The following is a 25,714-nucleotide window of genomic DNA, read 5'->3' on the forward strand; positions in this document are numbered from 1 at the left end:
GAGGAACCCAGGAAAGCATGGCCCCTGGATTCTCTATCAGCCCAGAACTAGAAGAATTTCCGAGGCCAACTCTTCAGACAGGGATTGGAGTAGACTGTGGGACATAAAGTGATGCTAGTGAGGAGTGTACCTCTTAGCTCCAGTAGATACAAGAGACTAAACGGGCAGCTTCTGTCTGGAGGTGAAATGGGAAGGCAGAGAGGGTTAGGAGCTGGTTGAATGGACATGGGGAACCGGGTGGAAAGGAGGAGTGTGCTGTCGCAGTATGAGGAGAGCAATTAGAGTCACATAACTATGTATAAATTTTTGTATAGGAGACTAACTTGAAATGTAAACTTCATTTAAACTACAAAAATAAAAATAAAAGGAAATATGCCTGTAATCAAAGACAGGTTACTTTAAATTTCTGCAGGAAGAAAGCCCACATGTCGGGAAATCATGGGGTGTCTTGGTAAGAGGCAGTTAGGAGGGATGGGTTAATAGGGTTTTAGCATAGCATATTAGATGCTTTCAGATGTTTTATTAGATAATAGTAGTTAATGATTTTATCTATTATATAATAGTAGATAACATCCTAATCGCTAATCTGCAGTCCACATTTAAATGTGTTCTTTTCTTCCTAAAAAGTCTTTTATGAAAGTGCTCCCCCTACCCCGAGTTCAGGGTCCAGTTTGTGCATTGCCTTTAGTAGTTGTCATGTTTGTATATAGTCTTCTATAATCTGGAAAGATTCCTCAGCCTTTCATTGTCTCTTTTGTTCTTGATGTTTTTGAAGAGTATGGGCAAGGTATTTTAGAGAAAGGCCTTCATTTGAGGTTTATCTGGTATTTTTGATGGTTTGATTCAGATTATGCATTATCAGTATGGATACACAGAAGTTATGATGTATCCTTTTCAGTGCAGCATATTAGGAGTCCAGTGATGCTGGTTTGTCCCAGTATTGGTGATCTCACTTTCTTCACTTAGCTAAAGTGACATCTGTCAGATTTCTCCATGGTAATGTTACTATTAGTAGTCATTCTGTTAAGATCAGCTTCCTCTTCTCCCGTATTCATTCAAATATAAATTTTCTTTCAATATGGACTCAGAATTCAGTCTTGTTAATCTTAAAGTGATGTAGGTAATCAAATTATTCTTTTTACCAGCTTCATTGAAATATACATGTTGTAGAATCCACCCATTTCAGGTGTACAATTCAATGATTTTTAGTAACTTTACTGAGTGGTGCAACCATCACCATAAATCAGTTTGAGAATGTATTGGTGTCTCCAGTAAGATCCCTCATGCCCATTGTCAGTTAATCCCCATTCTCACCTCAGGCCTCATATAGCCGCTAACTTACTTTCTGTATCTGTAGACTTTCCTTTTGTAGGAATTTCATATAGATAGAATCATATAATATGTACTCTTTGTTGACTGCCTTTTTTCACTTAGTATGGTTTCAAGGTTCATCCATGTTGTAGCATGGACGTATTTTTTTCCTTTGTATTACAAAACTATTTTTCCATTGTATGGATAGGCCACGCTTTGTCCATTCAGGTGAACATTTAGATTGTTTCTGGTTTGAGGCTTTTATGAAGAATTCTGCTATGAGCATACACATGCAAGTTTTTATACAGGTAAGTCTTTGTGTGGACATGTGTTTTCATTTTTCCTGAGTAAATACCTAGGCTTGGAAATGCTAGGTCAAGTGGTAGTTCGATGTTTAACTTTTTGAGAAACTGCTAAACATTTCTAAAGAGGCTTTTTTCTTTTTTTTCAAATTATTTTTTTGCAGAATCTTGTATTGTTTTAATAAAAACTAAAAATATTTTTCTCTTCTCCACTCATGTTGATCAGGTTTTATCCTTCATGTTTTCTTTAATTAGTTTTATCAACCTGTACACAGAATCTTTGTGTAAAATGTTCAGGGATACCAGAAGATTTGTCAGGCACTTGCATTACACCTTTTACCTCTATGTTGGTAAAAAGGCCTATTTTGGACCTTTCTGCTTAACACCGGAAGTGCACTTGTTCTCACACCTTATAGAAAATGGTTGTGCATGCCAATTTAAATATTATAATTAAGGCAACATTTTATTAGGGAAGATAGCCAAGCTAGTTTAAAAGACTTTTCTGGGATCACATGTGACCTTTACTCAATAGACAAATCACATCAGAAGTCTTCATATCTTACCATGTTCCTTTGGTTGAAATTACATTTATAAGAATAATCGCATACCACAGAGTATTACGTGCTTTTCTGTAGCTACAAGAAAACAAAAACCCTGAAAGTATTCTAATACTTCCACCTCACAGCAGTCCCATCAGGAGGGGCTCTTATACTCCCTGTTTTACAGATGACAGAATTGAGGCAAAGAGACATTATTAATTTGCCCAAGATGACACAGCTTGTGTAAAGCTGTGCTAGGATTTGAACCCACATGTATACTGGTCCTAGAGCTAACTCTTGCTTGGTACATTATATTATCTCAATTTTTATTATACCAGAATCTGAATTGCCACCTTGGGAACCACAAGGCAACTCTGGTGATGAGGCCAGTGTGTGTAGTTGTGTACATTGTTCCCTGAATCACACTGAAAGGGGTAAAGGGCATCTGGTCTCCATGCCATGATCTACTTATCAAGCTGTGTGCATCTGTAGCCACCACGAGAAACTGATCCCTTGGCTAATTCGCAGTAAACATCCATGAAGGTGAGTGACATCCCTAGCCACCTTTTTATGTCTTCTTTCTCCTTCCTCAGTTTGGCCTTCCCAGGACTCTGTGTATCTCAGGACTCTGTATATCACCAGAAGTAGGAAGAAAAATGAGCACATTTATGGTGAGTGGGCTTACCTTTTTGCTCTTAAAATTCTTCTCATTACGCAGATTGGACACTTGGTTTTCTCATTCTTGTAAAGCCTCAAGGAGAACAGTAGACATTTGAGGACCTTCTGTGTGCTTGCTTTGTCTGTTTTTGGTTTACTTTGGATTTATTTTTAGTTTTTGTTTTATTTTTATCTTTTCTTTTTCTTTCAAAAGTAAAAGAATGACTAGGAATGAACAGTTCTCCTACTTTACTACTTCTTTGCTTGCTAATCTAACTATGTTTATTTTCTAACACTTTTTCCTAATATACCTTTATAACTATATTTGTATTCATGATATACACCTAATTTTAAATTGTGCTTTTTTAATTTAATATAAAGCATTCATTTGTTATAGTTAATATCATTTTCCAATTGAATTGTTGCATCTTTTATTTTTAACCACTTTTAACTCATAAAAATTTATTTGCTTTCTGAATTTTACTGTTTTAAACAACACTACAGTGATAGTTTTCTTGCATAAAACATTTTCTCCTAGAAATCAATTCTGAAAAAGTGCTCCTTCTCTATGGTGTACTGGTAGCTCAATATTGAAAAGGTTCATTTGACATTTGGTACATTGGGTGTTTGGTAGAATATTCAAATATGCCACAGTGCAACAGGGCCAATATTGTTGGATGTTATCATGTAGGAAGAGCTAGATTCTGTGTTACCATGCTAGAGCCATTCTCTGTTTGTGTTTTACTGTTTGTTTTTTTTCTTCTTCATGTATTAATTACTTTTATGAAAGCAATACATAACCTTAGTTTAAATCATCCCAGGATAATACTAGAAGATTTGCCAAGCATTTGCATTCTGTCACTACATCTACTCCTCATTGAGGAGGTGCTTGGTCTCTTCATTTTAAAGACGTGAAATATGAGAAGCCTGTTAAGGTTCCCACAGGAAATCAAGAAACAGGAGTGTTAGGCATCCTGTTAGAGTGAAAGAGAGAGACGTGAGGAAAGAGACCCATACACCAGTAGTGTGGGTGCCTGGAGTGTTGTCCTGAGTGATGATTTCCAGAGGTGATGCTGCTCCTCTCCTGGCTCCTCTTCTCTGCACCTCTTCTCTTCCCAGTGACCTCCTCTTCAAGTGCACTGCAGTGGTCAGAGCTCCAGCCATATGAATACAGTGATTAGCCCAGTGGTGTTATAAAATTTTTAAATTCTTCCTTGGCAAAAGATACTTATACAGTGTTACAAGAACAAATAACTACTTTGGTGGAAGTATTTACAATATATATGCTAGAAAAAGACATAACATTTAGTGTAGAACTATTAGAGTCACAAACAACAACTGTTACCGTCGAGTCAGTTCCGACTCATTGTGACCCTATAGGACAGAGTAGAACTGCCCCATAGGATTTCCAAGGTGCGCCTGATGGATTCGAACTGCCGACCTTTGGTTAGCAGCTGTAGCTCTTAACCACTGTGCCGCCAAGGTTTCCATTAGAGTCACAGGATAAAGGAAAATATCAGTAGAAATACAGCAAAGATCATGAACAGACAAGGTAAAAAGGAGAAATAGAAATAACCAATAAACATGTTTATTTATAATTGAATAAGTGAGAATTCTAAAAATGAGTTTTTTTTCTTTTTTTTAGTCAGGTGATCAAAATGAAGTAAAAATTTACAAACTGCCATTTTATGAAGAGTTAGGGTTACTTCTGCTTGAAGATGAGTGAAGGAGGAAGAAAATCTGGCATTTGATCATAAGTTTAAATATGCTTATTGACATTTTAATTTTCATTTTAAATCAGACAAGGGAGGAAGATGTACATAAAAAGATGTTCTTTTTAGGACGGGTTATAATTAGAAAAATATTTAAAATTAAATGTAAATTTTTAGAACTGATAAATACAGATCATCAGTACCATGGTGCAAATGCCTTCAAACATCACAGGTAAGGCCACAGCTCTCCACAAGACTGTCCTCACTGCAGACATCTGCTCCGAGCTTAGCACCACCCTCACTTTTGACCAGCTGACTCTAAATTCAGGGATGTCAGTACTCCATCTGGTTCAATAATTTGCTGAAACATCTCACAGAGTGTAAGAAAGACTATACTTAAAATACATTTTTATTATATCAAAAGGTTATAAATCAAAACTAGCCAAAGGGAGAGATGCATAGGGCTAGGTCTTGGAGGGTCCAGGTGATGAAATGAGTTCCTTTATGTGGCCTTTTGCCTTGGTTCTTTGGAAAAACAGCTTGAGGGATTTTTCCCCTAAGCCCTGAGGAGTTACCTTTGCCCTAGTTTTCCATCCCAGAGGGTTACTTTTGTCCAGGTTGATTGACATTTCCTGAGTAAGCTGTAAATAGCTTGGTTTGATGCTTTTTATCTGGTCCTGGGCTGCAGCCTGCCCTGTGATTGGTATACACCTTGCACTGATTGGTTAATAGACTATGCAGATGAGGTGAGTTGTAGCCCAGCTACGCCTGCTATGCAAATGCAGTGTCTGTGGCCTACTTAGAGGGGATTGGTCAGTTTGTGGCCCTGATGGGAGTGCCCTTTCTTGAAATGGACCAGGAGTTTGTGTATTTAAGCAGCCAGCCCCACAGAGGTTTAGTACACAAAAAGAAGCAGGCAAACAGGAAGCAGGAAGAAGCAGAAGGAAGCAGGGGAGACAGAAAGAAGCAGGAAGATAAGCAGAAAGAAGCGAGAGAGAGAAGAGGCAAGAACCTCCTAAAAGGGCCATAACAGTCAAGGGATGTAACACTAAAGACAGCTACAGGCTCAGAAGGTGCCCAGAGGCAGAGCCAGCAGCAACAGGCCCAGAAGGGGCTCAGCAGCAGAGCTGGTGGTGACAGATGGCAGGGCCAAGAGTAGCCTGTCCTCAGCGGCTAAGAGGAGGCCTGCACAGTCAGTTAAGAGAAGCTGAGAGTTGTCCGCACTGAAGAAGGGAGACTTTGCCTACATGCTTCCTGCTCCTGTATTGTAGCCTGTTGATCCTGATCCCGAGTTGTACCCTGTTCCTTCATAAACCGCATAACTTTAAATATGATCTGTGAGTTCTGTGTGGCCATTGCAACAGATTAGCGAACACAGCAGAGAAGTAGAGAGTGCCGGGGGAGGGATAGCTGGTGTTAGAGTTGGTATAACGGTTGGAGAGCGGAGCTGCGTCTGACCTCCACCTCATAGGGATTGGCCTTGGGCTGATCTTGATTTGCGTTATCCCCCCTGAAGTTAGGCAGGTTCTGACGGTACTACTATTACTGCTAGTCCCGTTTTACAGTCCTAAACACAAAGCTTCCATTCTTTTCAAAGACACATCACCTTCCTGGCACATCAGTGTGTGACAGTATGCAGCATATTGTCAGCCAGGGAAGCTAACCTGAGCTTTGGTATCCAGAGTTTTTATTGGGATATCATTATAGGCATGATTGGTTCAATCAGGACCCCATGATTGAACTCAATCTCCTGTTCCTTGGTATCATGTGTCTCAAAGCTCCAAACCTCTGATCATATGGTTGATCTTCCTGGTATGACCATCCCCCATCATCAGTCATCATGTTAGCATAAACTACCAGGTATTGTCCCAGGAGACCACCAGGAATAATAAAGACACTCTGCCTACCAGGAACCAGGGACAAAGTCCAGCCAAATTCTTTAATTCACACCTGGAATATTGTACAGCTATGAAATAGGTAAGTTACAATAATAATAACAGTAATAGCTGAGGTTTATAAGCACTTATTCTGTGCCACATGCTGTTACAAGTGCCATGTGTGTATATAGAAGAGAGAGAGAGGAAGGAGGTGGGTGCTGTCAAATTCTGTTGAAATTAAATTGGTAAACTTTATAGGGTAGTTTCCAGTATGAGTCAGAAAGTAAAATGTGTCCTAGCATCAGCATACAACATATATAGAGTTCTAGGGGTTTACTTAATTATAATCTAAGGACACCAAGTAAAAGTACAAGGGCTTTCATTTATTACCTCACTTTCAGTGAAGCTAAGGAAAATCAATGTATGGCATTGGCAAGGTAGAGGAAAAGCTGAGAAATCTGCAAATTGACCCATGTCTGTCAAAATCCCATACAATTCCCCCTCTCCCCATCCTCTCAATCTTGTCAGTGCTGCCTCTTTTCAAGTGGATGATAGTTGTAACACTTTGTATGTGTGCTTAATGTTTTAGAAATCAGTGACATTCAAGGATGTGGCCGTTGTCTTCAATGAGGAAGAGCTGGAGTTGCTGAATTCCTTCCAGAGGAAGCTGTACCGAGAAGTGATGCTGGAGAACTTCAGGAACCTGGTCTCTTTGGGTGAGGACAGCCTCCATCTGGAGTTTCTTTATCTCAAGAGCTCAAGACTTTGGGGCTCCTGGAATGGTCACCTGAATTTGGGGAATGGACTCTCCTACTAACAATTTTTTATGAAATAAAACACAGTAGAAATGATCAGAGTAGCTTCATAGGGTCCTACATGATCTGGTCTTTGGTCCCTACTTCCTGTCTTAATATACCACCTGTCTTCTTGCTAATTGCCCTCCTTGTTTTTCAGACATGCCAAGGATGTTCTCTTAGTCTCCTATTGCTTTTATTAAAAAAAACTGCAAATTTGGTGACTTAAACAACACAGATTGTTTGTCTTACAGTTCTGTAGGTCAGAAGTCCAACGTGGGTCTCATTTTGCTAAAATCAAGATGTTGGCCAGTATGTATTCCTTTCTGGAGACTCTAGGGGAGAAGTCATTTCCTTGCCATTTCCAGCTTCTAGAGGCTGCCAAATTCCTCAGATTGTGGACCCCATCCTGCTTTTGCAAAGCCCACAACATTGCATCACTCTGATCATTCTTCTGTAGTCACTTTTCTCTCTAACTTTCCTGCTGGCTCGTCCACTTTTAGGGACCCTTTTCAATACATTGGGTCCACCAGATAATGAAGGATAGTCTTCCTATTTTAGTGTTAGCTGATTTGCAACCTTAATTTCCATTTGCCACATAATCTAACATATTCTCAGTTCCCAGAATTAGGATTTGGAAATGTCTTGGGTATCATTATTCTTCCGATTAGATGCAGAATCTGCCTCAGGCACCTTTACTTGCTCTTCTCTCTGCCTGGAACACTTTCACCTAAAATCTTCCTGGCCCACTTCTTTACTTCATTCAGGTCAATGCTCAGTTTTGATATCGCAAGAGTGGCCTTCTCTGACCCTATTTAATATAGCATCCTTTCTATGTTCTCCTTGCCCTAACATACATATTTTTTGTTTATTTGCTTGTCATCTCTCTCTCCCACTGGAATAGTATCTCCAGGAATGAAAGAATTTTGTCTTTTTTATTGTTGTCTCTTCAGGGCCTAGAATTGTCCTGGTACATGGCAGATATCTGGACATATTTGTTGACTTAATGAATAAGCGTAGTGCCCAAGGGGACCTCAGTGTTGTCAGAAAGACATACAGTAAGCAAAAATTACCTAGATAGCATACAGATGGTAATAAGTACTATGTACAGTATAAACAGAGTCAAACCCAAAGAACCAAACTCATTACTATTGAGTCGATTCCGACTCATAGTGACCCTATAGGACAGAGTAGAACTGCCTCGTAGGGTTTCCAAGGAGCGAATGGTGGATTTGAACTGCCGACCTTTTGGTTAGCTGCCAAGCTCTTAACCACTGTGCCACCAGGGCTCCAGATAGAGTCAGGGGGATGGAAATTGCCAGAGGTGAATTGACTGCGGACAGGGTTTATTATTTTTCATTGAACTCATTGATGGACTGACACTTGAGCAAAGACCTCAAAAAAGTATGGAACCATTCGTGCAAGTATCTTACCTGGATAACATTCCAGGCAGAATGTACCTCCCTTTGTAGGAGTGACATTCAGAAAATTACACTGTGCCCTGTTCCATTCCTTCTCCCCAGCTCTGTCTCTGTTGTCAAAGATTGCTCACTGGTTCACTTTTTTTCCTGGAGATTGAACATCTGTCAGGTTTCAGAATAGTGTATGTCATCATTTCAACTTTCTTTTCCCATCGTCCTCATGGGGGAATCTTCTCAGCAGGATTTAAAGGAGTTCTCTCTATACTTATATGCTGTGTTTTAGTAAGGGATAATGCATTTTTCTCCCAAACTTGCAAGTCATCGCAACTATTCCAGAGCCTCTCAGTTCCCTAGACACTGGAGTAATTTTCCTATAAAACAACTATAAATAGAATTATACATGAACTGATTAAATGTTTGCTAAACCAGATGAGACAGCTTTTAATTGACTATTCCTACAGGGAGAGAAGTGAAATTCTCCTCCGTAAAAATTTCCTTACAAATACTTTTTAACATTTAATTGAGAAGTTTAATGAAAAAAAAAGAAAATCTCTATAGGCTTAGATGTCTTTGTATAAATTTAGAAACTTTGGAGTACTAGTAAGCGTAAACATTTTGGAAACTACATTTCTAAACAAATTATTTTAGAGGTAGTCAACAATTTGTAATAATTGTCAACTAATTTATTGTCCATATCAACACAGAAAAATAAGATTCTGTGTACATATTGTGCAGATTAAACATAGCTGTGTGATATTTAGGCTGTATAACAAACGAAAATAGGTTAACTTTTGATTGTGTCATACCTTTTCCTTAAAGTTCTTATTGATTCATTTTCATTATCAACATAATTTTTATAGCTATAATTTATTACTGAAGATTCTATACTGGCTTTGAAATTGAATAGAAATAGCAACAGATTAATAATTTATATCATATTAAAATTTTTTTAAATTAAGTCTTTGATTTCTAAATTGTGCCTCACATAGTTGATTTGATATGGTCTAATGGGTCTCATTTTGCACTCACCTACTAACCTAAAGGTTAGTGGCTTGAACCACCCAATAGTGCTGTGGAAGAAATGCCTGGCAATCTGTCATAAAGATTATACTCAAGAAAACCCTGTGGAGCACTTTATAACGCATGGGGTCACCATGAGTCTAAATCAACTTGAAGGCAATGGGGTTTTTTGTTTTGTTTTGTTTTTTTAATTGATCTTGTTAATGCTACTGTTTAGGAGTCCACTGGACTTCCTCTTCCTTTTTGTTGGCATGTATACTATAGAACATGATACGCAGTGGAAATGATAAACTAAACCTCCTCTGGATTCATTAAAGTCTCGCACCCTGTTCTAAATGTGCAATCTTGAAAACTTAAACCTATCTGTATCTCTAAATTCTCTGTCCTTTCAGGAGGCAAGTTCCCAAAGGAGATGGAGACTACTTCACAAACAAGGCAACAGGAGGAACTTTTCTGCTGGCAAATCTGGCAACAAATTGCAAGTGACTTAACCAGGTGTCAAGACTCCATGATAAACAGTTCTCAGTTCCACAAACAGGGTGATTCAGCCTTCCAGGTTGGGGCAGGACTATCTATTATTCACAAATCAGAGAAACTTTATCAGTATAATGAATGTACAGAAACCTTCAGTGATGCCTCCAGCTTTGATCTTCCTCAGCAGTTACACTCAAGAGAGACGTCTCACGTATGTTCTCAGTGTGGAAAAAGCTTCCGTTATAGCTCAGGTCTTCGTAATCATCATAGAGTTCACATGGGAGAGAACTGCTATAAGTGTGATGAGTGTGGGAAGAAATTTAGTCAGAAACCACATCTGCAGACTCATCAGAAAGTCCACACTGTAGAGAAACCACACAAATGTGAGGAATGCGGGAAAGGCTTCAGTCGTAAATCAGCACTTACTGTACATTGCAAAGTCCACACAGGAGAGAAACCTTACAATTGTGAAGAATGTGGAAGGGGTTTCATTCATGCCTCGCATCTTCAGGAACATCAGAGAATCCACACTGGGGAGAAACCATTCAAATGTGATGTATGTGGTAAGAATTTCCGTCGTAGATCAGCACTTAATACTCACTGCATGGTCCATACAGGAGAGAAACCATACAGATGTGAGGAGTGTGGGAAAGGCTTCACTTGTAGTTCAAATCTTTGTATTCATCAGAGGGTTCACACTGGAGAGAAGCCTTATAAGTGTGAGGAATGTGGTAAGAGCTTCATTCAGCCTTCCCAATTTCAAGCCCATCAGAGAATCCACACTGGAGAGAAACCATACATATGTAAGGTGTGTGGGAAGGGCTTCATTTACAATTCAAGTTTTCAAGCCCACCAAGGCATCCACACTGGAGAGAAACCATACAAATGTGAGGAGTGTGGGAAGAGCTTCAGGATGAAAATTCATTATCAAGTTCATTTGGTAGTCCACACAGGAGAAAAGCCCTATAAATGTGACGTGTGTGGGAAGGGTTTCCGCCAGCGTTCGTATCTGAAAATCCATCAGAAGGGCCACAGCGTAGAGAAACCTTATAAATGTGAGGAGTGTGGGCAAGGCTTCAATCAGAGTACACGCCTTCAAGTTCACCAGCTGATCCATACTGGTGAGAAACCGTACAAATGTGAAGAGTGTGGGAAAGGCTTCAGTCGCAGAGCAGATCTTAAAATTCATTGTAGAATCCACACAGGAGAGAAACCCTATAATTGTGAAGAGTGTGGAAAGGGCTTCAGTCAGGCATCACATCTTCTGACCCATCAGAGGATCCACAGTGGAGAAAAACCATTCAGATGTGAAGTGTGTGGAAAGAACTTCAGTCGGAATTCACACCTTGAAGCCCATCAAAAAGTGCATAATGGAGAAAAGCCATATAAATGTGGAGAGTGTGGAAAGGGCTTCAAGTGGAGCTTGAATCTTGACATGCATCAGAGGGTCCACACAGGAGAGAAACCTTATAAGTGTGAGGAGTGTGGTAAGTACTTCAGTCAGGCCTCAAGTCTTCAACTTCATCAGAGTGTCCACACTGGAGAGAAACCGTACAGATGTGATACGTGTGATAAAGTCTTCAGTCGATCTTCACAACTTCAGTATCATCAGCGAGTTCACACAGGAGAGAAACCTTACAAATGTGAGGTATGTGGTAAGAGCTTCAGTTGGAGATCAAATCTTGTAAGTCATCACAAAACCCATGCTGGTGATAAAATTTCTGAAAGTGATAATAGTGGTAAGAACATTAGAGAAGCATCACACGAAAGAAGTTCTACAAAGTGATGTTTTCTAAGAATTTAATTTGCAACCTGAATTCTTCTAATCATCATGTCTCAGGAGAGAAAACATTTATTTATATCTGTATTTCACCCATAGTGCAACATAGCCAGAGGTCAACACACCACACAGCAGAGAACATTTTGAAGTGGTGCAGGAAGGGCTTCAGTCAGATCCTTGGCATTTATTATGTATCACTCAAGAGACAGGCCTTGGAAAGAATAAGAGTTTGATCTGGCCTTTAACAAAAGCGTAACGATGTGCATGCCAAAATTGATGTCCACTGGAATGTAAGCTCCATGAGGGCAGGAACTTTGCTGCAGCATCAGTACAACCTTAGGATTGACTACACTTTGTAGGTATGCTCAATACTTGTTTGTTAATGAATCAAAAAGAGAAAATGTAGAATATTTGAAAATTTTTATCCAGAAGAGGAAACTTGCAAAAATGAATATTTCAAAGAACAAACATTAGTTTAAATGTGGAAAACCACTCAGTACTGCAGTCTGCAATATTAACAGGGTGTTAACTTATTGCAGTTGACTCCTGTCCTCCCCACAGCCTCTGTTTTCAACTTGGATCTTATTATTTGTGGGTCTGTCTACTGTTCTATCAGTTGTAACACTACAAATTTCACTATCTTTTACGATTTTTCTGACAATGGAGACTGAAAAAGTTTGTTAACTTTGCTACAAGTTATTGCATATTAAACAATTGAATTGGTTTTCAGTGTTCTTAAAGCAAGGATTTATCATAACACTTTGAAAGTATCAGAAATAGTTACCAATGACCAAAAAATGTTTTAGTCAACTTTGAATTGATCATTGATATCTGGTTTTCTGCATTTCAACCAAGGCTTTGATATGGTTGCTTTCTAATTGCTGTAGCATCTTTTTTTTTTTTTCCCAACCAAAACAGCTGAGGTAGACGCTATGCCATATTTGAAGGACATTAATACTGGCAAGTTCCCTACTGCATATTCTTCCCCCACACCCATAAAACAAATACCAAAAAAAGTATAAGAATTTGATAATTGTATCAAATGTATTCATTATGGGGACAGAACTGATATTTATACTTTTCTGTATTGTAGTAATGTATGATTTCTTGAAAAGGGTGTATTTTTAGATGTGTAATAATGCTTTTCTTTAATTTGGAGATCATACAGCTATGAGATTAAAATACAGAAAAATGTTTAGCACATCAGTGATGTGACTGAAATTTTTCAAATGGAAGTAGCAAGCATTCATTTACAGGAATTTTAGTTTTGATACATTCTTGTAATAGTATGACGCCATTGAAATGATGGCATAGACATATTTACAGGATAATATATGAATGTTAGAAGATGATGCATTGTAGCTTTCATAGTGTCACACACAAATGTGTGTGCATGTGTGCACATACGTAAGATAATTTTTAAGGGAGTCCTCACCCTTAGTGGTTTTCTCTGGCAAGAAGTGTTTTGTGGGATTTTATTATTTCATAAATTACATTTTAAAATTTCAATGAACATTAGCATTACCAAATGAGGCAATCATGTACAATAGAATTTGAAAAAGTATTAATATCAATCCTTTATAATTAGGACACATAATATGATTGCTGTATATTATATAGCATCTAAAATTTTAATAAGACCCCAGAAATCAATTAAAAAAAAAAATTCTCTGGTTGTTTGAATACATAGATAAATTAATGAATGTGAGCACCTATATGTTTGCAGTTAATGCCTGTGACACTTCTTTAATCATAAATCCATAACGGAGAGGGCAAATCCTGGAGATAAGAACAAAGTGAGTATACATGTGTTGTGGAGGTAAAAAAAAAAATAAAGATTCCCTGAGGAAAAGATGCATTTAGGGAGGCAATATAGCACGACAGTAGTGGACTCTCTCAGAATGTGGAACCAGCAGGGACAAAGCAGGTTTAGGTGCCATTCTATACTCCTTAGACACTACAGGGATATTTTAAGTGTATTTGATTAAAGGGCTTACTCAGTGTCTTGGTTACCTAGTGCTGTCGTAACAAATACCACAGGTGGGTATCTTTAAAGGACAAATTTATTTTCTCACAGTTCTGGAGGCAAAATGTTCAAATTCAGGGTGTGGTTCTAGGGAGAGGTTCTGCCTTGTCCGTTGTTCCCAGTTATTCAGTCAAACAGGAATCTAGGTGTTGCTCTGAAATATTTTGTTGATGGGATGAGAGCACATAATCAGTTGAGTTTAAATCAAGGAGATTATCCTAGATACTCTGGGTGTACCTGACTCAATCAGTTAAAAGGCCTTGAGAGCACAGTTGAGGCTTCTTTGAAGATAGGAATTCTGTGGATACTAGCTTCAGCTCACACCTGAGAGTCCAGCTTGCCTTCTTGATCACCTGCCCTGTGTATTTTGAGTCAGCCCCCACAATCAAGTAAGCCAGTTCCTTGCAATAAATCTTAATGTATATCTCTTACTGGTTCTGTTTCTCTGCTTGAACACTAACTGATAGAGGTTTTGGTACCAGAAGTAGATTTAGAGGAACAGGATTTTAAGGATAAGTTTTCTGATTTTTTTTTTCCATTCATACATTTGTTGAATGTATGATACATTTATTTGAGTAATATATCAATGGGTGGAACCAAGAGGTTCTAATGTATGAATTTGGTCAATTTTAGTAGATACTTGCAAGTAGTATTTCAAAGTAGTTATACCAATTCACTTTTTTACCAGTGGTATGCAAGTGTTGGCATCTTTGCCAACATTTGTTTTCACTTTCTTAAATTTTAGCCTTCTGGTCGGAATGTAGTGCTTTCGCATACTAATTTAATTTGCATTTTTGTTATGTCTAATAGAGTTTAGTATCTTCATTGATAATTGGCTACTTCCTCTTTTCTGAAATGTTTATTCTGTATTGTGCCCATGTTTGTGTTGCCTGTCTTTTTCATAATGATTGGAGGATTTATATTCTGCAGATGAATCTTTTGTGTCATACATGTTTTTTAAGTCTCTCACTTTTGCCTTTTCACTCTGTTAAAGGTGCGTTTTGATGAACTTAGGTTCTTCACTTCAAAATACTCCAGTCTTTCGTAGTTTTTTTTTTTTTCCCCATAGTTTGTGATTTTCTTGGTCTTCCTTAAGAAGTTTTTCCTCTTCCAAGGAAACAAAGTTCTCTTATGCTTCTTTCCTAAAAGTATCATTGTTTGACGTTTCAAGTTTAAACCTGCAGTATTTCTGGATTTAATATTTTTGTAATTGTCAGATAGTGATCAATATTTTTTCCCGTATGGATATTCTGTTGATCCAGAACAACATAAGGACCTCTTTCCCCTCCCTGCTTCAGTGTTTTCACACATCAAATTGAAATGTCTTTTTTTTTTTTTTTACTCTATATTTTGATCTCTATTCTCTTCCCTTATTTGTCTATCCTTAACAAATTGTTGATGGACTATATAGATGGACTATATCTATAAATGGAAGTCTCCAGTTCTTTCAGATTATCCTGGCTGTTTATAGCTCTTATCTTTTCCATTATCTTTATTTTCCATTATAATTATCTTTTATAATTTTTATAATCAACCATCTCAATATCCAGAAAAAAATAATGCTGGCATTTTTATTGAGTTTGCATTGATACTATAGATCATTTGAGAAAGTATTCACTTCATTGAAAATATTGAATCTTCAAGTCATGAATGCTCAGTGGTTAAGAGCTCAGGCTGCTAACCAAAAGGTTGACAGTTGGAATTCATTAGCTACTCCTTGAAAACACTGTGGAGCAATTCTACTCTGTCCTATAGGGTAACTGTGAGTCTGAATTGACTCAATGGCAATGGATTTTGTGTGTGTGTGTGTGTGTGTGTGTGCGTTAGGTGCAAGTTTACAGCTCAAGTTAATTTCTCATACAAAAATTTATACACATATCATTATATAACACTAGTTGCAATCCCTATTATGTGAGAACACACTCCCTCTTTCCAACCCAGGTTTCCCGTGTCAATTCAACCAGCTCTGTCCCTTTCTGCTTTCTCATCCTGACTCCAGACAGGAGCTACCCATTTAGCCTTGTGTATCTACTTGAACTAAGAAGCACACTCTTCACGAGTATTATTTTATGTTTTATAGTCCAGTCTAATCCTTGTCTAAAGAGTGAGCTTTGGGAATGTTTTAGTTCTGGGTTAACCGAGAGTCTGGGAGCCATGTCTTCGAGGGTTCCTCTAGTCTAAGTCCAGAATTAAGTCTGGTCTGTTTATGTGAATTTGAGTTCTTCACCCCACTTTTCTCCTGCTCCGTCAGGGACTCTCTTGTGTTCCCTGTCAGGGTTGTCATTGGGTTTTTTTATTGTTTTTAAGTCATGAATATTACTATTTTTAAGAATTTCTTTTCTATATGGGGAATGATAAACATGAATCCCCATGTAATCAGATGTTCATAAAAAGAGTCTAAAACATAAGTGATTACCAGCACAGGTGGCAGGGGACATGGATGGGTATTGCTTAAAGGGTAGAGTTTTTCTTAAGGGTAATCGGAAAAATTTGGAAACATGAATTTTTCTTCTGATGAAAACGCAAAAGAAATATTATTTAATGAGTAAAAATTTATAACCTCGGCTATTGTGTGGAGAGTTAGGGATACTTGTACTCTTTTGGTAGTTGATTGAAATAGGAAAACCATTAGGAAGAAAATCTGCCATTGTATGATCACAATTTTAAATGTCCTTATTTTTTCAATTTTTAACTTTCATTTGACATTTTAAATAATTAGACAGGAGAGTAAAAGCTACATAAAATGATTTTATTTACAGGATTCAGATTCCACGCCTGACCCATTTATGTATATTTTATGATTTAACAAATAGGTAAATATTTGAGGTTAATGGGAGCCAAGTTTCTCGCTATTAGGTAATGGAGTTACTAACATAGAAAGGAGCATTCTGGATTGGGTTTGGATGTATCATTATGAGAGATATTTAGTTGTTTGTTGTTAAGTCTATTCCAACTCATAGCAACTCTATAACAGAATGAAACACTGCACCAGCCTCACAATCACCTTTCTTTGGAATGGACACAAATATGAATCTCTTCCAGTCAGTTGGCCAGATAGCTGTCTTCCAAATTTCTTGGCATACACAAGTAAGCGCTTCCAGTGGTGCATCCGCATGTTGAAACATTTCAAGTGGTATTCCATCAATTCCTGGAGCCTTGTTTTTTTTTGCCAGTGCCTTCAGTGCAGCTTGGACTTTTTCCTTCAGTACCATCGGTTCTTGATTATATGCTACCTCCTGAAATGGTTAAACGTTGACCGATTCTGTTTGGTACAATGACCGTGTATTCCTTCCATATTCTTTTAATGCTTTCTACGTTTAATTTTTTGCCCATAGAATCCTTGAGTATGGCAACTCGAGGCTTGAATTTTTTCTCCAGTTCTTTCAGCTTGAGAAATGCTGAGCATGTTCTTCCCTTTTGATTTTCTAACTCTAGGTCTTTGCACATATTGTTATACTTTGTCTTCTCAAGCTGCACTTTGAAATCTTCTATTCATCTCTTTAGCTTATTTCTTCCTTTTGCTTTAGCTACTCTATGTTCAAGAGCCAATTTCACAGTATCTTCTGACATCCATTTTGGCCTTTTCTTTGTTTTCTGTCATTTTAATGACCTTCATGTATGATATCTTTGATGTCGTTCCACAACTTGTCTGGTCTTTGGTCATTAGTGTTCAGTGCATCAAGTCTATTCTTGAGATGGTCTCTAAATTCAAGTGGGATATAGTCAAGGTCTTCCTTTGGCTTTCCTGGACTTGTTTTAATTTTCTTCACTTTCAACTTGAACTTGCATATGAGCAATTTATGGTCCATTCCACAGTCAGCCTCTGGCCTTGTTCTGACTGATGATACTGAGCTTTCCCATCGACTCTTTCCACAGATGTAGTTAATTCCTGTATATTCCATCCAGTGAGGTCCATGTGTATAATCACTGTTTATATTGTTGGGAAAAAAAAGGTATTTCCAGTGAAAGTCATTGGTCTTGCAAAATTCTATCATGTAATCCTTGACATTGTTTCTGTTACCAAGGCCACATTATCTAACTACCGATCCTTATTTGTTTCCAACTTTCCCATTTCAGTCACCAGTAATTATCAGTACATCTTGATAGCATGCTTGATCAATTTCAGACTTCAGTAATTGGTTAAAAAAAAAACAATTCAGTGTCTTCATCTTTGGCATTAGTGATTGGTGCGTAAATTTTAATAATAGTCATGTTAACTGGTCTTCCTTGTAGGTGCATTGTATTTCAGGATAGATTTGGAATTTTCTTTTTCTTTTTGACAATGAATGCGACACCATTTCTCTTCAATTTGTCATTTCTAGCATAGTAGATTGTATGATTGTCCAATTCAAAATGGCCAATACTGGTCAATGTCAGCTTACTAGGGCCTAGGATATCAATCTTCAAGCGTTCCGTTTCATTTTTGACAACTTCCAGTTTTCCTTGATTTATACTTTGTACATTCCTTGTTCCAGTTATTAATGGTTGTTTGCAGCTGTTTCTTCACATTCTGAGTTGTGGCACCTCAGCAAATGAAGGTCTTGAAAGATACACTCCATCCATGTCATTAAGGTCGACTGTAGTTTGAGGAGGCACCTCTTCCCTAGTCATATTTTGAGTGCCTTCCAACCTGAGGGCTTCATCTTCCGGCACATAATGAAAGATACAAAACTACAGATACATGCGTGTCTGTATATGTGTGTGGGTGTGTGTATGTGTATGTGCATGTGTGTATACAGGTAGTTCCTGACTTAAAGTGGGGTTCCCCTTGGATAATTTCATCAGAAGGTGGTTCTGACAACTTGAATACCTCTTTTTTTAGTTCTCATTGCCTTTTTTAAATTCACATCTTTATAAATCCTGTATTTGTCTTTAGGGGTTGGAAAGTTTACACATAAAGTCACAGATACATTTTAGTGTGTACATACATAAAAAATAGACAAATCATAAAAATTACTCCGACAGTGAAAAGTTGGACAAGGTTGACATTCTTGACAGCTGCAGTAATAACTCTACTTGTGCAAAGTTCTGGGTCATTTAGATTACCCCTGGGAATAGGAATAGTGTTCCTAGTCAGAAAATTAGTGACAGTTGTTTTTATGGTCTTTTCCTTTTTATCTTCATATGTTTCATGGTAACATCTCACTGCCTCATTAATAAACATCCATTAATAATCAGAACGTGGAATGTACAAAGTATTAATCTTGGAAAATTGGAAGTTGTCACAAGTGAAATGGAATGCATAAAGATGGATATCCTAGGCATTAGTGAGCTTAAGTGGACTGGTATAGGCCATTTTGAATCTGACAGTCATATAGTCTACTATGACATGAATGACAAATTGAAGAGGAATGGTGTCACATTCATCGTCGAAAAGAACATTTCAAGATCTATGCTGAAGTACAACACTGTCAGTGACAGGATAATATCCATACTACTACAAAGAAGTGTGTCTTAATTTTTCATACTGTGGGGGCTTTTGTGTTGCTGTGATGCTGGATACCATGTCACTGGAACTCAAATACCAGCAGGGTCACACGATGGACAGGTTTTAGCTGAGCTTCCAGACTAAGACACACTAGGAAGATGAAACTGGTAGTCTACTTCTGAAAAGAATTAAGCCAGTGAAAACCTAATAAATAGCAGTGGAACATTAATACAGTGCCAGAAGATGAGCCCCTCAGGTTGGAAGGCACTCAAAAGATGACAAGGAACAGCTGCCTCCTCAAAGTAGAGTTGATCTTGACGTGGATGATGTCAAGCTTTTGGGACCTTCATTTGCTGATTTGGTATGACTCAAAATGAGAAGAAACAGCTGCAAACATCAATAATTAGAATATAGAGGAGGCAGGGCCAAGATGACAGAGTAGTCAGGCGCTTCCAGTGGTCCCTCTTAAATACCAAAAAAAAATAAGTTAATTGATTATATATGACAATCTAGGAGCCCTGAACATCAAAGGCAAAGTTGAGGAATTGGACTGAGTGGCAGGGGGAGGGAGAGACAGTTTGGAAGCAGCAAGGAGTTGCCAGACCTGACCTGGCGGGAGCTGGAGACTGTCACGCTGGATCAGCTTGTGATGCATGGTGAGGCAAGCAGCGGTGCTCACATCGGGAGAGACCCAGCAGCAGAGAGTCTACTTTGGAATCCAGAACCAGTGAGAAGCAGCCCTCGATTGGCAAAAGATAAGTACTTGTGTCTGGCCTAATGCATGGATTAAAAACACCCTCCTTCAGGGAAAAACCTCTCTCCTATTTACCTCCCTGCTCTGCACTAGATCCGGGACAGCTTCAGCAATTACCGAGTCCCGTGGACTGGAAGTAGGACTCATCACGCTCCCTGAGCTATTCTCCTGGCCTTGGAGAGGGAACAGATTAACCAACTGGAAAAAATAATCTGCTGGCTCCTCTAAGCCAGGAACTCAGGGTAGGCACAGCTCTGCCTAAGCACAGGCATAAGGGGTCCACGGACTTTGAGTGCCTTTTCCCTGCAGAAACTTGTGTAGACCCATTGCAACAGTGTAGGCCCTCGTTACCACAGTACAACAGGGTATGTACCTGAAGTCTAACTTCAGCTATTTCAGCTGTGAAGTGGCAGTTTCATGACATTTGACACTGCCCGTTAAGCAGGGTCTTCACCTACCCACATCAGGGGCCTGAGGACTGGTGGCTTCACCTAGCCACCTGTGACAGGGGCCCAAGGTGCCCCCCAGTCCTTACAGCCAACAACATTGGGTGCTTATAATCTGGCTGGGAAACCCACCCACTTGCCCTAGGGAACAGGGACATGCTTTCCTGCAGGAAACGGGCAGCCGTCAGCCCCCTGCCTTGCTCACCATGTGACCCTCTGCTGCAGCCAGATGACTGTGCCTACACCAATCACCCAGGCCTGTCTAGGACTGTAGGTGAAAGCCTGCACCACACACTTGGTGTCCAACTACCTGGACGCCTGAGTTGAATCCATACAGGAGGAGTGGGCAGACTCCTGGACTTACATAGTGTCAGGTCTGGCCACGTGCTGGCAGGATATTGGAGCTTCAGGGGAACCAGTGATTAGGCTAGCTCACACGAGCAGCCTGTTTGGGCATATCAAAACAAAACAAGAAGCTAGGACCAGTAAGCAAACAAAAATAGATACAATAACTTATTGATGGCTCGGAGACAACAGTCAATATCAAATCACATAAAGAGGCAATCCATGATGGCTTCAGCAAGCTCCCAAAATAAACTAGATAACTGGGAGCTCCTAAAAATCAAACACTTACGCTCATCAAAAATCCTCACCAAAAGAGTAAAAAGACAACTTACAGACTGGGACAAAATTTTTTGCCTACGACAAATTCAGTCAGCATCTGATCTCTAAAATCTACAAGATGCTGCAAAACCTCAAGAACAAAAAGACAAATAACCCAATTAAAAAATGGGCAAAGGATATGAACAGGCACTTCACCAAAGAAGACATTCAGGCAGCTAACAGACATACGAAGAAATGCTCATGATCATTAGCCATTAGGGATATGCAAATCAAAACTACAATGAGATACCATCTCACCCCAACAAGGCTAGCATTAATCCAAAAAACACAATAAATGTTGGAGAGGTTGTGGAGAGACTGAAACACTTATACACTGTTGGTAGGAATGTAAAATGGTACAACCACTTTGGAAATTGATTTGGCACTTCCTTAAAATGCTAGAAATAGAAGTACCGTATGATCCAGCTATCCTGCTCCTTGGAATATATTCTAGAGAAATAAGAGCCGTCACACAAATAGATACATGCACACCTATATTCACTGCAACACTGTTCACGATAAAATGATGGAGACAACCTAGGTGCCCATCGGTGGATGAATGGATAAACAAATTATGGTATATTCACACAATGAAATACTATGCAACAATAAAGAACAACCATGAATCTGAAACATAACATGACGGAATCCGGAAGGCATTATTCTGAGTAAATTTAGTTGCAAAAGGACAAATATTGTATAAGACCACTACTATAAGAACTGAAGAAAAAGACTAAACACAGGAGAAAACATTGTTTGATGGTTGTGAGGGTGGGGAGAGAATGGAGGGTTATTCACTAGGTAGTAGACAAGAATTAGGTGAAGGGAAGGACAGCAAACACTACAGGGGAAGTCAGCACAACTGGACTAAACCAAAGCAAAGCAGTTTCCTGGATACAACCAAACTCTTCAAGGGACAGAGTAGCAGCGGCAGGGGTCTGGAGACCATGCTTTCAGTGGACATCTAGGTCAACTGGCATAACAAAGTTTATTAAGAAAATGTTCTGCATCCCACTTTGCTGAGTGGTGTCTGGGGTCTTAAAAGCTAGCGTGTGGCCAGCTAAGACGCATCAATTGGTCCCAACCCACCTGGAGTAAAGGAGAATGAAGAACACCAAAGTCAAAAGGAAAATATTAGCCCCAGAGACAGAAAGGGCCACATAAACCAGAGACTGCATCGGGCTGAGACCAGAAGAACTAGATGGTGCTGGGCTACCACCAATGACTGCCCTGACAGGGAACACAACAAAGAGTTCTTATGGAGCAGGAGAAAGGTGGGGTGCAGAACTCAAATTCTAGTAAGAAGACCAGACTTAATGGTCTGAGACTGGCGGAACCCCAGAAAGCATGGCCCCTGGATTCTCTGTCAACCCAGAACTAAATTCCTGAGACCAACTTCAAAGATTAGACTGGACTATGGAACATAAAATGATACTCGTGAAGAATGGGCTTCTTAGCTTAAGTAGATACATAAGACTATATGGGAAGCTGCTGTCCGGAGGCAAGATGAGAAGGCAAAAAGTGACAGGAGCTAGTTGAATGGACACGGGAAATTGGGTGGAAAGGAGGAATGTGCTGTCACAGTATAGGGAGAGCAATTAGGGTCACATAACAATGTATGTATACATTTTTGTATGAGAGACTAACTTGAATTGTAAACTTTCACTTAAATACAATAAAATACAATACAATATAATAATCAGACATAGAATTATGAAGTATGAATCCAGGAAAATCAGAAATCATAAAAAATGGAACACATAAACATCAATATTCTAGGCATTATCAAGCTGAAATGGACTGATAGTGGCCATTTTAAATTGGACAGTTTGCCTGGAATGACAACTGGAAGAGGAATGGCATTGCCTTCATTGTCAAAAAGAACATTTCAAGATCTATGCTGAAGTACAACATTATCAGTGACACGATGATATCCATACGCCTACAAAGAAGACAATTTAATACGACTTACTCAAATTTATGCACCACCACTAAGGCCAAAGATTAATAAATTGAAGATTTTTACCAACTTCTGCAGTCTCAGATTGATCGAGCATGAAGACTAAGATGCTCCTGAGCCAAGCCAGGGTGTTTTCAATCACCTCATATACATGCAAAAGCTGGACAATGAATAAGGAAGAGCAAAGAAGAATTGGTGCCTTTGAATTATGGTGTTGGCAAAGAATATTGAATATACCATGAACTGCCAAAAGAACGAACCAATCTGTCTTGGAAGAAATACAGCCAGAATGCACCTAACAACAACAACAGCATGTTGTACAAAGGACACAAGATCACATCCATAAAATTCCCACCAAAGAATACATAATCTGAATCTAATCATGGGGAGGTATCTGACAAAACCAAATTGAACAATGTTACACAAAATACCAGGCTTTACTCTCTAGGAATATCCTTTTTTATGAGGAAATTATAAGTTTCCTTGAAACTCCCAATAGATGCTGTTTTATATCTCCTTGGCTAGTTTTATCTGTTGATGCCCCTCACTGCAAGGAAGGTAGAAAATTTGACTCTTATTCTCTTTAGTAGAGATAAGCAATAAGGGATTTGTTATTGGCAGTTTGTTAACCAGCCAACAGTGTCTGTTCCAGATGAACATAAACTGATGTTCGTTAGGACTTAGTTTATAAGACAAAACCAACTACTCATCAGGTGGCATGCCAAATATTTTTTAGTTCACCCAGGAAGTCTGTCTTTTAACAAGTTTGATTTATTTCTCAATGCAGCAAGATAATACACACACCATGGAGAACCATATGATATTACAAGAATAAGAGCGTGTGCCCTGATACTATTGCCCTGAGATAATCTTTAAACTTTAAACAAAAAATATTCCTTGAAGTCTTCTTAAAACCAAGCTTAGTAAAGAATGTCTGCCTTGAACATTGTGCTTTTAAGATCTATCTATATGTCATCCATCTGTAAAGGTGGTCCAACAGAATGCAGAAATTATTGAGCAATATCTTTAATATCACACACAAGTAAAATTTTGCTGAAGGTAATCCAAAAACCATTGCAGCAGTACATTTACAGACAACTGTCAGAAAGTCAAGCTGGGTGCAGAAGATGTGGAACAAGGGATATCATTCCTGATGTCAGATGGATCCTGGCTGAAAGCAGAGAATACTAGAATGATGTTTACCTGTGTTTTATTGACTATACAAAGGCATTTGTGTGGATCATAACAAATTATGGATAACATTAAGAATGGAAATTCCAGAACACTTAATTGTGCTCATGAGGGACCTGTTGTACATAGACCCAGAGGCAGTCTTTCTAACAGAACAAGGGGATGTTATTACGTGGTTTAGAATCAGGAAAGGTGTGTGTCAGGGTTGTATCCTTTCACCATAGTTACTCAATCTGTATGCTGAACAAATAATCCGAGAAGCTGGACTTTATGAAGAAGAATGGGGCATCCCGATCCGAGGAAGACTCTAACAACCTGCGATATGCATATGACACAATCTTGCTTTCTGAAAGTAAAGAGGACTTGAAGTACTTACTGATGAAGATCAAAGACTGCAGTCTTCAGTATGGATTACACCTCAACATGAAGAAAACAAAAATCCTCACAACTGCACCAATAAGCAACATCATGATAAATGGAGAAAAGATTGAAGTTGTCAAGGATTTCATCTTACTTGGATCCACAATCAATGCCCATGGAAGCAGCAGTCAAGAAATCAAAGGACACATTGCATTGGGCAAATCTGCTTTAATGAAACCTGTTTCAAGTGTTAAAAAGCAAAGATGTCAATTTAAGGACTAAGGTGTGCTTGACCCAAGCCATGGTATTTTCAATGGCTTTATATGCTTGTGAAAGTTGGCGATGAATAAGAAACACCAGAGAAGAATTTGTGCCTTTGAGTCGTGATTTTGACAAAGAATATTGAATATACCCTGGACTGCCAGGAGAACTAACAAATCTGTCTTGGAAGAAGTACAGCCAGGGTGCTCTTTGGAAGTGAGGATGGAAAGACTTTGTCTCACGTACTTTGGATGTGTTATCAGGAGGGACCAACTCCTGGAGAAGGACTTGATGCTTGATAAAGTAGAGGGTCAGTGAAAGAGAGGAAGACCCTCAAGGAGATGGCGTGACACAGTGGCTGCAGCAATGGACTTGCTTGGAGATGTGGACAAAGACTTGTTAGGTTCTGTCGAGTCGGTTGCAACTCATAGCGACCCTATGTACAGCAGAACAAAACACTGGCCGGTACTGCGCCATCCTCACAATCATTGTTATGCTGGAATCCATTGTTGCAGCCACTATGTCAATCCATCTCATTGAGGGTTTTCCTTTCTTGATGACCCTCTAGTTTACCAAGCATGATGTCCTTCTCCAGGGACTGATGGCTCCTGATAACATTTCCAAAGTATTCGAAACGTAGTCTCACCATCCTTGCTTCTAAGGAGCTTTCTGGTTGTGCTTCTTCCAAGACAGAGTTGTTTGTTCTTCTGGCAGTATATTCAATGGTATATTCAATAT

The 25,714-nt window shown here is 38.9% G+C and overlaps 1 protein-coding gene across 3 annotated transcripts in view; it reads left to right on the top strand.

Annotated features, from left to right (window-relative positions):
• LOC101352492 (zinc finger protein 234) overlaps positions 1–15,234 on the top strand; it is a 22,529-nt gene extending 7,295 nt beyond the window's left edge. Inside the window, exons 4-6 of one of the 3 annotated variants that reach the window (XM_023742731.1) lie at positions 2,746–2,823; positions 6,988–7,114; positions 10,026–15,234. In XM_023742731.1, the coding sequence (XP_023598499.1) occupies positions 2,809–2,823; positions 6,988–7,114; positions 10,026–11,893 (2,010 nt within the window). In that variant the 5' untranslated portion in view covers positions 2,746–2,808 and the 3' untranslated portion in view covers positions 11,894–15,234. Of the gene's footprint in view, positions 1–265; positions 6,499–6,987; positions 7,115–10,025 lie in introns of those variants that run through there. The other 2 variants (XM_023742732.1, XM_004388780.2) reach the window with 2 other exon arrangements.
• Positions 15,235–25,714: the final 10,480 nt, after the last annotated feature.

Source organism: Trichechus manatus, unplaced genomic scaffold, assembly GCF_000243295.1.
Source record: "Trichechus manatus latirostris isolate Lorelei unplaced genomic scaffold, TriManLat1.0 scaffold00216, whole genome shotgun sequence".
NCBI classification, from domain to species: Eukaryota; Metazoa; Chordata; class Mammalia; order Sirenia; family Trichechidae; genus Trichechus; species Trichechus manatus.